This window comes from Taudactylus pleione, unplaced genomic scaffold, assembly GCF_031769625.1.
Source record: "Taudactylus pleione unplaced genomic scaffold, aTauple2 ptg000018l, whole genome shotgun sequence".
In the NCBI taxonomy this organism is placed as follows: domain Eukaryota; kingdom Metazoa; phylum Chordata; class Amphibia; order Anura; family Myobatrachidae; genus Taudactylus; species Taudactylus pleione.
The window spans coordinates 5,881,470-5,896,578 of NW_028284420.1; the positions used below are offsets into that span (position 1 = coordinate 5,881,470).

Here is a 15,109-nt window from a genome sequence, read left to right on the forward strand (position 1 = left end):
TCTAGGATCTTGGAATTTCTTCAGTCAGGATTGGATCTCGGCTTACGCCTTGCATCTCTGAAGGTTCATGTGTCCGCCTTGTCCGTGTGGTTTCAACGGCGGATTGCAATACTACCAGACGTTCACACCTTTTTCCAAGGTGTTATCAGGATCCAGCCTCCCTTTGTGCCTCCGGTGGCTCCTTGGGACTTGGCGGTGGTGCTACGGGTCCTGCAGGGTCCTCCGTTTGAGCCTCTTGAGGCGGTGGAGCTCAAGTGGCTGACATTTAAGACGGTTTTTCTCCTGGCAATTGCTTCGGCCAGGAGGGTGTCTGAATTGGGGGCGCTTTCCTGTCGCCCTCCTTTCCTAATTTTTCACCAGGACAGAGCGGTGCTCCGCACTCGTCCTGAGTTTTTGCCCAAAGTGGTCTCGAAGTTCCATATTAATCAGGAACTTGTTGTGCCAGCTTTTCAGTCCCCTGATCTTTCAGCTGGTGAGACTTCCTTAGATGTGGTCCGGGCGCTTAGAATTTATGTAGACCGGACGGCTTCGGTTAGGAAGTCTGATTCCTTGTTTATCCTCTTTGGTTTTCACAAGAGGGGTTGGCCTGCCAACAAACAAACGTTAGCCCGTTGGCTTCGTTCCGTTATTTGTGAGGCTTATGCACAGGAGGGCTTACCTGTGCCAGCCTCTGTTAAGGCTCATTCCACTCGTTCTGTGGGTCCCTCTTGGGCTGCTAGACGTGGCGCTTCTGCTGTTCAGCTGTGTAGGGCGGCCACTTGGTCTTCAATTCAAACGTTTTTGAGGTTCTATGCGTTTGACACCTTTGCCTCTCAGGATGCATCCTTTGGGCGCCGGGTACTCCTTTCAGCACAGGAGCGTCCCCGCCCTTAGTTGTACTGCTTTGGGACATCCCCAAGGTCAACCCTGTGGACCCCCTATGGACCCTGAAGTAGAAAACAAGAGATATGGTAAGAACTTACCTTTGTTATCTCTGTTTCTACGAAGTCCATAGGGTCCACAGGGCGCCCGCCCTGACGCACCTGGCTTCAAATGGGCTGTGTGGCTGGTCACCGGTTTTCCGTCTCCTATTGCTGTGAGTATGGTTTCTTGTGTGTTCCAGTCTTCCTTCTCTCTGTTCCATATTCTCCTCCGGCCTAGGCTGCTTACCAACTGGGGTGCCTGTGGCTCGGGGGCGGGGTATAGAGGAGGACCCAAGTGCATCCTGGGAGCTAAAAGCTTAACTGTGTGGTGCCCATGGATCCTGTTCCAGCTATAACCCCAAGGTCAACCCTGTGGACCCTATGGACTTCGTAGAAACAGAGATAACAAAGGTAAGTTCTTACCATATCTCTTGTTTTTGCGATCTGCTGTGTTGATACTGCCTTTTATTTCTGACTATCAGTTATAACCATCACTGTTTTTCTCCTTGTCCCTCTATTACAGGTGTGTGGGGGGTTTCCTTTGTACTTCACATTTACTTATTTGTGAAGGCTGTCACATTACATAGCATTGTCACCTTTATACTTGATATTTCAAAAGGTAAAGGGAGACAGGAGGTTGAGGCCCCTGTGCTGGTTTCATGTAAATCCTGTTTGGCGGGCTTAGGATTTCATACAAGATGGTTTGTGTGCTGTCTGTTATAAAGAGCCACTTCTCCATTCTAGTACACCAGCTCCTGTGCAAGATCCACCCTGGGTGTCCTCTTTGTCTCAGGTTATGACGCAGTTAGTAGACCGTATGGCAGCTCCTGTCTGGCTCTCCAACTATTGGGTATCCACAGCAATTATAACCTGCTATGTATATACCCCCGTGCTTCCTTCCTGGATGGATGCCTATGCTCACTCAAGTCAGAGTATGGTTCAACCGGCTACTGCTTTTCAGCAAATGTTGCAAACGAATAGACTGGTTACCGCTAAAGTTCATGGGCGAAAGAGGTCATCCTATCAAACGGCTCAGCCTTTGGATTCTGACGCATCACATGATTTTGATGATGCACATGATTCCTCTTCTGAGTCTATCTCTGGTGAGGAAGACCAGCATTCCTCTGTGGATGTCCCCTCTCTGGTAAGAATGATTAGATCCATCCTTAATATAGAGGATGAGAAGGTTCTGCCTAAGTCTAAAGCTCCGCTGTTTAGATTTCAGAAGGTTGTAAAGGATCACTTTCTACTGTCTGAGCAGCTTACTGATCTCATGTCCGAAGTATGGAGTACTCCGGATAAACTGTTCATGCTACAAAGAGATTAGCATCTTTATACCCATTCTATTCTGGCAAATTTTCTAAGAAGGTAGTTCCTCCTACTTTGGATGCTCATGTGGCACGGTTAGTTAAGACCTCCTTCAGGGCAGGCCAATCCAGATTCAGTCCGACAAGGCGACTACAGTATCCTAGATCAATCATCAGGGAGCTTGTTTACAAACTGAATGCCTGTGGGTGGGGGCGGGGTATATGTGGAGGAGGAACAGGGCATTCTGGGAGCTGAAAGCTTTTTGACTGTTTGGTGCCTGGATCACTCCCACCACATTCCCCAGGTAGTTCCTGTGGACCCTATGGAACCTAAAGAAGAAATAACACAAATGGGCTGCCATGAGCTACCCATGTAAAAAAGCATTGCTGCTGGTCGTAATGGTACCGACTTCCAGTGCTAACATTAGGAAATGTAAACTAGTAGCGCAGATTCTTTGAACCGATACCTTATACTTATTTTGTTCTAGTCAGGCAGCCATGAAGGAAGTGGCAAACATTCTGGTTTGGGCAGAACGTCCTCTTCCAGCAGTCTCTGCAGTATTCATCCCCGGAGTCCTCAACTAGGAAGCTGACTTCCTAAGTCGTCAGGACATACACGTCAGAGAATGGGCTCTCCATCCGTATGTCTTTCAGCTCCTGGTGGACAAATGGGGATTGAAAGATATAGACCTCATGGCCTTACGTCACAACCACAGTCCCCAGGTACTGGTCAAACACCCCTCAGCTGTCTTGGTGGACACTTTGGCAGTGATGTGGGGCTTCAAGCTAGCATACCTATTTCCTCCAAACTCCCTCCTTCCAAGGATCCTCAGAAAATTCAAGCAAGAAGGCGGCAGGGTAATACTTATAACTCCTGCTTGGCCCAGGTGCCATTGGTTCACCATTCTAATGTGTCTCTCCATAGACACTTAATTTCCACTTCCTCTATGGCCAGATCTGATAGCGCAGGGTCCCTGCGTACATCCGAACCTACCTAGTCTGTCTTTGACGGCATGACTCTTGAGTCTTCCATCTTAAGAGCCAAAGGTTTCACTAGTTCTGTGATTCAGACGATGCTCAGAGCAAGAAAGCCTTCCTCTGCCCGCATCTATTACAGGATTTGGCATTCCTCTTTTCAATGGTGTTCCCACACAGTATGACCCTAAAGTTTTTAGGGTCTCCCGAGTTCTTTTTCTCCAGGCTGGAGTATACTTCGGTCTCCGCCTGGCTACCTTGAGAGTTCAGGTTTCTGCGCTGTCAGTTTGGTTTCAGCGTAGAATCGCTCCTCTGCCGGATATTATAACGTTTTTGCAGGGGGTTCTCCACATTCAACCACCTTTTGACTCTTCGGTGGCACCATTGGATTTATCCTTGGTTCTAAAGGCTCTACAGGCTCCTCCCTTTGAACCCTTGGACGCAGTGGACCTCACATGGTTGACAGCGAAGACACTGATTTGACAGCGCTTTCTTGTCGCTCCCCATTTTTATCTTTTCACCAGGATAGAGCTGTACCTTGTACACGCGCAGGTTACCTTCCAAAAGTAGTATCCCGTTTTTCATTTGAATGAGGAAATTGTAGTTCCAGCCTTCCAGTCTTCAGACTTTTCCGTAGGTGAAACTTCCCTGGATGTGGTTCGAGCCCTCCGTATATACGTGGACCGTACCACCTCCATATCGGAATCAGATGCGCAGTTTGTACTATATGGTTTTCACAAGCTAGACTGGCCAGCTCACAAGCAGACTCTGCCTCTGTGGCTGCGTATGACTATATCCGGTTTATACGCAGGCTAATCTCCCTGTTCCAAACACTGTGACAGCACATTCGACTCGGTCTGTGGGACCATCATGGGCGTTTAGACATGGCGACCTCTGCTGAACAATTGTGCAAGGCAGCCACTTGGTCTTCTGTCCACAATTTCATCAAATTTTATGCATTTGATACTTTTGCCTCTCAGGATGCTTCCTTTGGACGGCGGATTCTCCTCTCTGCTCAGGAGCATCCCCACCCTTAGGGGAACTGCTTTAGAACATCCCTAAGGTAGTTCCTGTGGACCCTATGGAACCTGAAGAAGAAAATAACAGTTATGGTAGACTTACCTTTTGTAAACTTTTTTTTTTTTTTTCTTCGAGGTCCACCTGGCTTCAGTTGGGATCTGTTCATTCTTGTCGCTGATTTCCTCATCTTTGTGAGTGTTTCTAGTGTAAATTGTACTTCCTTCTCCACTTTCCTTATCCTGCCTTGGGCTTGTTTACAAACTGAATGCCTGTGGGTGGTGGCGGGGTATATGTGGAGGAGGAACAGGGCATTCTGGGAGCTGAAAGCTTTTTGACTGTTTGGTGCCTGGATCACTCCCACCACATTCCCCAGGTAGTTCCTGTGGACCCTATGGAACCTAAAGAAGAAATAACACAAATGGACTGCCAAGAGCTACCCATGTAAAAAAGCATTGCTGCTGGTCGTAATGGTACCGACTTCCAGTGCTAACATTAGGAAATGTAAACTAGTAGCGCAGATTCTTTGAACCGATACCTTATACTTATTTTGTTCTTCAGGGTCCATAGGGTCCACAGAATCTACCTTGGGCTATGTAGTTGGAGAGATCCATTGCGCCAAACAGCTACAGCTTTAAAGCTCCCAGCATGCACTGGTCCTGGTATACAGACGCACCTGTTTAACAGCGGGACTGTCTAGGTTTTTTATTTTATAATTTACCTTTAGTTTTGTGAATTTGAGTCGAGCAGTACTAGACGCAGATACTGCAACTCCATCTACCTCCACCGGTACCGAAATGCCAGTACCGCTATATGTATATATAGGTTTTCGGTGGGTCTCAGCAAAGCTTAGCTAGCGGCATCGCTGGGATCCGGACTGCGATCTGATTCACAGAGATGGCAGGTAAGCGATTCCTCGTGAGGGGAATCGTGTGCGACACAGTCCAGGCCTCCAGTGTAGGAGACGAGCCAGAGGCAGCTGCGGGTGAAGGCCTCGTGTAACGTGTACTCACTAAGGCGGTTGGGGCCATATAGTCTGTCGCCAGGGATTGGTAGACGCACTAGTTAGCGTCTACTACTGTGAGGTAAGCGTACCCGTGCCGTCAAAATCACAGCTTAGGGGAGATGGGCGCTCCCCCGACCCAGACGCAACTTCCAGTTAGGGATTCCCGCCTCTGGGTTGCTACTTTTGACCACCTCGTGTGTGAGACGCTCGCAGTTCAGTTGTGCGTACTGCTGCAGGCGGGTTGTCTGAGGTCTGGTCTGTCTCCCTGTATACCTCTTCTCTGGGTCTGGTATATAGCGCTCTATATCATGCCAATACCCCTGCAGGGCTGGTCAGTTGTTTCACAGTCAATTTGCAATAGCAATGTTTGTATATATGCATTGTATGTGACTTTCATGCTTGCTGCTGTATATACACTGTCTCTTGTTTTAAAGCTGTCAGTTATATCTATCACTGTGTTTCTCCTCATCCCTCTGAAAAGGTGTGTGTGGGGTTTTTCATATGTGAAGTGGCTCACATTACATTTATACTGTATCTCACAGTGGGCATGTCTGAGGGTAAAGTTGAGCAGGGTGAGCCTCTGGTGGTCAAGTCATGTAAATCCTGTTTGACAGGATTTTGTGCAGGATGGATTGTGTAGTGCCTGTTGTAAAAAGCCACCTTTCCTATCTGGTACACCTACGCAAGAGCCATCTTGGGTGGCGTCGCATATGGTTGATAAGGTCGTAGCATCGCGTGCTCCTACCACGATATTGCCTCCTACTGTGGGATACCCGCAGCAGTTCCATCCTTCTATGTACATGTCCCCTATGAATCCCTGTTGGTTTGATTCTTCTGCTCACTCTAGTAAGAGTATGCTACCTGTCTCTAGCCCCTCAGCAGCTGGTGCAGGCGATTAGTGGCAGTAAAGAGGCAGGAGCATAAGAGATTCTCTTCCGACATTACCTCAGGATTCTGACCCACTCCTCATCAAACTCTGATACTCAGTAGAAGAAGACCATCAATCCTCTTTGGATGTCCCCTCTCTGGTGAGAGCGGTTAGATCTGTCCTCAGTAGAGCAGGGGTGGGGAACCTTTTTTTTCTGCAGAGGACCATTTGATATAGATATATATATATATATATATATATATATATATATATATATCTATAACATTATTTGCGGTCCTGGTGCAGACCACGCCACCTCTGTGTGACGTCACATGGGGCGGGGTCACCTGGAGTCCTGAGGATGCTCCAGAGTGCCGTAAGGGCAGCGGTGTGACCATCTGAAGCATACTAAGGATGCTCCAGGTGGCACTGCTGCATATATTCTGGCTGCAGGTGCCATTCTATGCACCCTGCTAACCAGATGAGGCTAGCAGAAAAAAGCTCTGAGGGCCAGACCAAATGATTCCAAGGGCCCCCGGGCCGGAGGTTCCCCATCCCTGTTATAGAGGATGAGGTGGTGCCAGCAAAAGCCAAGACTCTGGTCTTTAGGCGTCAAAAGGTAGCTAGAGATTATTTTCCTCAGTCTCAGCAACTGACGAATCTCATGTCTGAAGCATGGCCTACTCCAAATAAGCATTTCCATACTACAAGGAATTTAACATCTCTCTCCATTTGGGGTGTGGTATAATCCATTTGCTCAGGTTGAATGTAGCAAATGGGAAGTTCCCCCATCAGTAGATGCTCATGTGACTAGATTGATCAAGAGCTCTACGTTACCCATTCCTGCGGCATCCTTGTTGAAGGAGGCTACAGATGGAAAACTATGTAAAATCAGCGTTTTCATTATCTGGAGCTATTACCAGGCCAGCTATGGCTGTAGCCTGGGTAGCCAAGGCTATGGAAGAATGGACGAAGTCTCTGGAGGATAGCATGCCTAATGCTACCAGAGAACAGCAGTCTTCCCTCTGTCAGATGCGAGAAGCAGCTATGTATATGGGGGAAGTGGTCATTGCTGCAGGTATTTTAGCTTCTAGGCTATCAGCAGCTTCAGTTGCAGCTCGAAGAACCCTTTGGCTAAAAACCTGGAAGGCGGATACAGGTTCCAAGAAAGCCCTGGAATCCTTGCCTTTTGTGGGGAAAGTACTGTTCGGACCAGAGCTGGATGACAGTGTCTTCTCTGGCAAGGTCTAAATCTGCGGGGTTGCCATCTACGACTACCCCTAAGTCGTCAGCTCTGTCCTTTCACCCACAGGGTAGGGCAAACGCACAGTCTTCCTCTAGACAGGATAATTCCCACAGGAGACTGCAGACAAAGAAGTCATGGTCAGCCAAGCATCCTGCTTCCAAGCCGGATGATAAGCCCACTGCCTGATGGGGCGGGTCTCCCCTGGGGGGTCTCAGGGTTGGAGGCTGACTCCTACAGTTTTCTCAGGCCTGGCATCAGACCATGATAGATGCCTGGGTTCAAGAGGTTATGCCATCACGTGCTGGCAATGGAGCCTGGGGATTTCATGGTCTCCCTGGACATACAAAAAAAGCAGTAAAACAAAAATGAACTTTGCTTTCTTGTATTTCCAAACACTAATTTTAATAATGGGAAACTACGTTTTAGTTGAAATAAAAATTGTGGTATTGCCTCTTCCCCATGCAGTGAAAATCAGCATGACTATAGCAGTACAGAATCTATAAGATTACACTGTTTTATATTCGTTCAAGATATTGAGTGAGGTTCTCTAAGCCTCATACACTGTGGTATTTTTACATAGAACTGTGTGTTTTCTATAGGTATATTATGGGCTTTATCAGTAAAGAGCGTGAACGAGCAATTCTGAGCACTAAGCCTCCTGGGACATTCCTGCTGAGATTCAGCGAGAGCAGCAAGGAAGGTGGCATAACATTCACCTGGGTGGAGAAAGACATCAGTGGTAATGAAGCTTTATTTAAACTGGTTTAATTATGTTGTACTTGAATTGTCTCTTTATGTTTTTACATACTGTTTCCAACCCAGGTAAGACGCAGATTCAGTCCGTAGAGCCATATACTAAGCAGCAACTCAACAACATGTCATTTGCTGAAATCCTTATGGGATATAAAATCATGGATGCCACAAACATCCTGGTGTCCCCTCTGGTTTATCTGTATCCTGACATCCCAAAAGAAGAGGCTTTTAGCAAATACTGCCGACCAGAGAGCCAGGAACATCCCGAACCCACTGACCCAGGTAGTAGTAGATTTTCTGCCCTAGAGTTCATTCTCAATCCAGAGTCCTTTATACTGTATATGTTACTATCCTGCCACCTTTGACCATATACAGATGGGTCCTTATACATCTAGCCTCCTTGCGCGTTAAACAGCCCTTCTAGTCGCGCCATACCGTGGCGTGACTCTGTAGTGCTGAGCGTCTTTTGTGTGACTTTATACCTTCAAATGTATCTCATTCGCACAGTGATGCAAATAGATAACACAAGCAGCTTCTGCTTATTAAAATGATATGCAGCATGCCTATGTTCTGTGAGCGGGTGCGGGTGTATCTGCATGCGAAACGCTACGTTAGTGTCAGCGGCTCTCCAAACATTTTAATCAGCAGAAGCTGCTTGTGCTGTGCTAACAAGACTCATTTGAATGTAAAAAGTCGCACAAAAGACGCTCGGCGCTACCGAGTCACACTGAACTCCCGTGTTGTGTGGCGCACAGAGGATAGATGTAGGTGGACACATCTGTATATACAGTACTGCTTTTGTTTGGTTCAAACTGTTAAAGATTATCCTAATGATTCACTTCATTTTTATAGCTGTTATATGTGTGTGTATTTTCTAATTTATAGGCACTGCCCCATATCTGAAAACAAAGTTTATTTGTGTTACACCGTAAGTATTGCTGCTTCCTTAATTCATCATTATGGGACAGTGTGGGGCGTCTTAAGGATTGTAAATGAAGATCACTGGTCACAACAGCAATGTTTAGTGATACCTATGTATCTTCTGTTAACAGCACAACATGTAGTAACACAATAGATCTGCCAATGTCTCCACGGACCTTGGACTCTTTGATGCAGTTTCCAGGTCAGGGCGATGAATCTAGCTCTGGAAACCCTTTTGGTAAGACTTTCATTTAAATCTAGTTACATGAACAGAGTAAATGTAAAAGCATGTGTTTTTTGGGGGTTTTTTTTTTTAACTATTTGAATTATGTAAGTTACAGGTTGGCGGCATGATTTTTTTCTATGCTTGCTAAATTTATCTTCACTTTTGTTCCACAGATAGTGTAACGTTTGATATGGAATTGGTATCTGAATGCGCATCTTCCCCCATGTGACCCACCTTTATCCCCAATGTCAACAAGCTTTCACCCAAATTATTGTATGACACAGAGCTGTCATATATATACACTTTGTTCATTCTGGTCTTTTCTATGACATACTGCAAGTGCCTGCAATTGGGGTCTGATCAGCTATGGAGTCCAAACACTCCCGATGAGTGTAACCAGTTTTAAGGAAAAAACTTGTCAATCAATCTTATTTCCTTTGCTTGTGTACTCTGCCTGTTATTTTGCCAAATTAGTTTTTACTGATGGATACAGACGGAATTGAGTTTATTGCATATTGGGTCACCATGAGACACATAGCCCCTCCACCTCACCCCCTATATACCTTGAGTTTCCCAAGCTATGCAAAGCTAAATTACCAAATCTGTTACAAGACAACAGGCTCGTAATTCTTAGGCATAGTGCACACTTATATTGCTGAATCTAAGTAACCATTATTCAGGAAAATTAATTGGTGTCAGTAATCCTTTTCTGAATGAAGCTACCATATTTCTTTTTTAGAAAAAGACTTTCCTTTACCTGTAAGTATAGCCTTCTAGAACGTATTACCCTAATCTCACACTATGACCACATAGTATCTGTATATTCTTTCCAAACCAGAAATATTTATGAATTAGTAAAGGTGCAATCTTGTGGTTTTTTTTTTTTTTGTTTGTTTTTTAAAAAACACATTTTTAAGGTCATGTTAATCTTTGTATGCATGTCTTAGATAATGCTTGTCAACTTTTGAATTTTTAAAGATATATAAATAAATTACTAAAAACAAGCATTTTTGTTTTTATTACACATGGATTTTTGAAGTTCAGTGTTAAGCTGCATACACACACAACGATTGAGTTAATGAACAATTTTAGTAAATTATTTTCTTCCTTGAAAAAATGAACTAAAATCGTTTACTAAAGTTGTTCATTTACTATGTTCATTTAAATGTAATGAACGTTTTTTATGAACTACAAACAATTTTTGCATATTAACTTAATGAAAATCGTTGAGTTGACAAGTCTGACTGAACTACAAATGTGAACGCGCATGAACAATAATCGTTCATCCTTTGACTCAGAAAGTGAACGATTTTTTCAAACGATTATCGTTACACGATATCGTTTAACGATAATCGTTCAAAAAGTTGTGTGTGTATGCACCTTCAGGAATTAATCGCTTTTAAATGTAATCTATGTACTTTAGGGTACTTGAATCCATGATTTGTCATTAGGCTCATGAGGACATGTGGAAATGTGTGAATATTTGCAAACCATAGAAAGAGCAAGTTTTCTCCTAAAGTATTAAAGGAATATATTTGTTATATACTTGGATATGGTGACACAATGGGTGACTTGCTGAGTAATAGGACTATGGAACTGAGGTTTATCCGTCCAGTGGGATGAGTTGGACCATGAGAGGACTTTCATTGCGAAGTACAGAGTAAGCCTGTTGTGCTTAGTTTTGAGGTGTACTGGTAATTCAAGACCTTCTTTTGCAGGATGCATATTATATCTTTTTAATAATCTGCAGAGTTCATATTGTAGGAGTATTTTATTGGTTGAGGAAGGCTATACAGCTTCCAGAGTAAAGTAAAGAAACTCTCACCTATCACACACGTTACAGATTGGCTGAATCACTCCCTAATACTTTCACCCGTACACACAGATCACTGCCACAACCTACTAAGGGCAATAGGTCAATGCATTTCTAAGCTGGTGTTGCCATAAATGTTTTAATTGAGGATCATTTTCTGCATTGTGTAAAATACCATAGTAGAATTCCTCTAGCGGTGTATCTGTTTCCCATTTCGTGCATAGAAAGCTGTAAACTGCCATTGAGGGCACTGATGGATTAGACAGTGGCCAGGGCAAGTCAAAGCTATAAGGAAGTGTATAACCATTCCCAACCCAGAGCCTTCTATATTTCTTTTGTACTTCCTGTTTAGATAATCCTATAATCCGTTTCCAATTGCTTGTTTTGTCCAGGTGGTTATTAGTAACCTTGCACTTTGGCCCTCTGCACGTACCCCGTACCTTAGTTATGCTATACGTGTTTGGTCATCCAAAGACTTCATCAGGGAGATGATGGCTATTCATTATAGGCCCCATTTTATAGGAGCACGGATCAATAGAAACTACATATTCTATTTCTATGCAGAAAGTGCTAACACCCATACATTATCACAACTGAATTGTGCTTAAAATGGTAACGATATATTTGTATGTGGGAATGTGCTATGCTGGGCATACACTGTCAGATAAAGGGGGCGATTCATTTGTTTTCACCCACAGCTGTGAGTAATGTGCAACCGATGGAGCAATTCAGTTGTTGCTCTGTTAATGCCACGGGTGGACACATTCTTGCTCGCCCCTTCTGAAGTGACGAGCAGAAATGTTCGAAAGTCCTGCTTTTGGGCACCCAAACTGCTGTTTGGGCATACTAACAAGGTCTTGAGACTGGTTTAGCTGTTTTACTTAGTTAAATTCTCTCTTTGGATGGAACATGTGTAAAAAGGCATTGGCGCCCAAAAGTAATTGCATGTGTTCCCCCGATCTTCCGTCACTTTTAATGGGAGATTGGGCGCGATAAAACAATTGAATCTCCTCCAAAATGTCTGTCAGACTGACGAGACATTTGGGGTCAATCCTATTCCGTACGATGATCTAGTCAGTTCGAGTCATCGCGGCAGTGGCCGCACTTTACGGCAGCCTGGATTCGCAAAATTTTGGGGTTGGGCTGCGTAGGGTGCAATGTGCCGGTCCGTTGCTGGCGCTTTAATACCGTTGCAACGGCACATCGCACCCTTCGCACGGAATAGGATTGACCCCTTTGCCTGACAGAATGAAACCCATCCGATATTGTCGCCATAAGCCAAGTTATTTCACAGAGTATGGCCAAGATATCTGCCTTCCTCCCCATTCTATTCATACCAAGCTTAGGGTTACTAGATGAGCTGTCTCAAAAATAAAATATATTATTAAAAAGACTAATTTTATCTACAGGCATGGCCAAAAGTTTTGAGAATGACACAAGTATTGGTTTTCACAAAGTTTGCTGCTTCAATGTTTTTAGACCTTTTTTTTCAGATGTTACTATGGTATACTGAAGTAAAATTACAAGCATTTCCTAAGTGTCGAAGGCTTTTATTGACAATTACAAGTTTATGCAATGAGTCAATATTTGCAGTGTTGACCCTTTTTTTTTTTTTTTCCAAGACCTCTGCAATTTGCCCTGGCATGCTGTCAGTCAACTTCTGGGCCACATACTGAGACTGATGGCCGGCCATTCTTGCCTAATCAATGCTTGGAGTTTGTCAGAATTTGTGTGTTTTTGTTTGTCCACCCTCCTCTGGAGGATTGACCACAAGTTCTCAATGGGATTAAGGTCTGGGGAGTTTCCTGGCCATGGACCCAAAATTTTGATGTTTTGTTCCGCGAGCCACTTGATGATCACTTTTGCCATATGGCAAGGTGCTCCATAATGCTGGAAAAGGCATTGTTCGTCACCAAAGTGTTCTTGGATGTTTGGGAGAAGTTGCTCACGGAGGATGTTCGGAACCATTCGTTATTCATGGCTGTGTTCTTAGGCAAAATTGTTAGTGAGCCCACTCCCTTGGCTGATAAGCAACCCCCCCCACACATGAATGGTCTCAGGATGCTTTACTGTTGGCATGACACAGGACTGATGGTAGCGCTCACCTTTCCTTCTCCGGACAAGCGTTTTTCCAGATGCCCCAAACAATCTGAAAGGGGATTCATCAGAGAAAATAGCTTTACCCCGGTCCTCAGCAGTCCTCTCCACGAAAAACATCAGGGACAGACTGATATTCTGCAAAAGGTACAGGGATTGAAGTGGCTTCTTTGTTGCCCTTCTTGACACCAGGCCATCCTCCAAAAGCCTTTGCCTCACTGTGCATGAAGATGCACTCACACCTGCCTGCTGCCATTCCTGAGCAAGCTCTGCACTGGTGGTGCCCCGTTCCCACAGCTGAATCAACTTTAGGAGACGGTCTTCGCTTTTGCTGGACATTCTTGGGCGCCCTGACGCCTTCTTCACAACTATTGAACCTCTCTCCTTAAATCAACCATTTATCGGATCATCAAGAACTTTAAGTGCAATCTTACTAACAGCAATATTCTTGCCTGTGAAGCCCTTTTTATGTAAAGCAACGATGACTGCATGTGGTTCCTTGCGGATAACCATGGTTAACAGAGGAACAACAATGATTTCCAGCTCCACCTTCCTTTTAAAGCTTACAGTCTGCTGTTCTAACTGAATCAGCATGACAGAGTGAATCTCCAGCCTTGTCCTCGTCAACACTCACCTGTGTTAACGAGAGAATCACTGACATGTCAGCCAATGGCGGAACTCCCGGAGACAATGGAGTCATTTGCCGCCGGGCTCCAGCCCTTAAGGGGGCACCTGGCTCCATTGTCTTCCGGGCACTGCTATGGAGATGGAGCGCCGCTGATCGGCGCTCCACATCCAGCGGCGTCAATATGGGGGGTGCGGTCACACCCTCTATTTTCCGGGCCCCCGCTGAGTATGTTACCAGCTGGCGCCCGGCACCTTTTTTCCCCCCCGGCGGTAGCCAGAGAAACGGAGCTCACTTCTGAGCTCCGCTTCCGGGTCCCGCAATGCACTATGGGAGTGACGGCATGACGTTACTCCCATAGTTCCGAGGAGCGGGCGCCGGGGACGGAAGGCAGCAACACTGGGGTGGGGTTTCAGGTAAGTATTTTTTATTTTTTTGTATGTGTGTGCGCTCGCGGGGGAGGCTCACTACAGGGGGCATTATTGGGGGCTCACTACAGGGGGCATTATTGGGGGCTCACTACAGGGGGCATCTACAGGGGGCTTACTACTGGGAGCACTACAGAGGCCCTGCAAAGGGGGACCACTACTGGAGGTACTGCATAGGGGGACCATTACTGGAGGGCACTACATAGGTGGCACTGCATAGGGGGACCTCTACAGAGGGCACTGCACAGGGGGACCACTACTGGGGGAACTGCATAGGGGGGCGGCAGCTGGGGCTGGCATAGGTGCTGGGGGGGGGTGTTACATTTTAATTTGGGTGGTGGGGCACCAACATTTATCTTGCCTCCGGGCACCTGGGATGAAGTTACGCCACTGATGTCAGCTGGTCCTTTTGTGGCAGGGCTGAAATGCAGTAGAAATGTTGTTTTGGGGATTAAGTTAATTGTCATGGCAAAGAGGGACTCTGAAATTCATCTGATCACTCTTCATGACATTCTGGAGTATATGCAAATTGCCATCATAAAAACTGAAGCGGCAGACTTTGTGGAAACCAATACTTGTGTCATTCTGAAAACTTTTGGCCATGGCTGTACATCTCCACCACTTAAGAGCGCTTCTTAACTGTGATTATTAAATAAATACAAAATAAACAAAAATCAGACAAATCTACTATGGGAAGGTGGCTAGAGAAATCTCTTTAGCTAAAATTGCACTTTGGTTGTTTTGAGGATCATATGGTAAGGTACCAAACTGGATATCAATATGAATATACAATTGTACCATTTCAGCCAAAGATACTCAAATCCAACAAATTCTTTAACTAATACAAATCTTCCAATATTGTCCAAACATGTAAGCAGAGTAGACTAAATAGTAGAGATGAGCGGTTCGGTTTTGACTGTTCTTT

General features: G+C 45.2%; 1 protein-coding gene across 3 annotated transcripts in view; it reads left to right on the forward strand.

The window, feature by feature from the left end:
* STAT3 (signal transducer and activator of transcription 3) overlaps positions 1-10,225 on the forward strand; it is a 133,812-nt gene extending 123,587 nt beyond the window's left edge. For 2 of the 3 annotated variants that reach the window (XM_088442455.1, XM_088442453.1), the window contains 5 exons: positions 7,921-8,060; positions 8,144-8,359; positions 8,960-9,002; positions 9,127-9,233; positions 9,395-10,225. In XM_088442455.1, the coding sequence (XP_088298581.1) occupies positions 7,921-8,060; positions 8,144-8,359; positions 8,960-9,002; positions 9,127-9,233; positions 9,395-9,450 (562 nt within the window). In that variant the 3' untranslated portion in view covers positions 9,451-10,225. The remainder of the gene's footprint in view (positions 1-7,920; positions 8,061-8,143; positions 8,360-8,959; positions 9,003-9,126; positions 9,234-9,394) is intronic. The other variant, XM_088442456.1, reaches the window with a different exon arrangement.
* Positions 10,226-15,109: the final 4,884 nt, after the last annotated feature.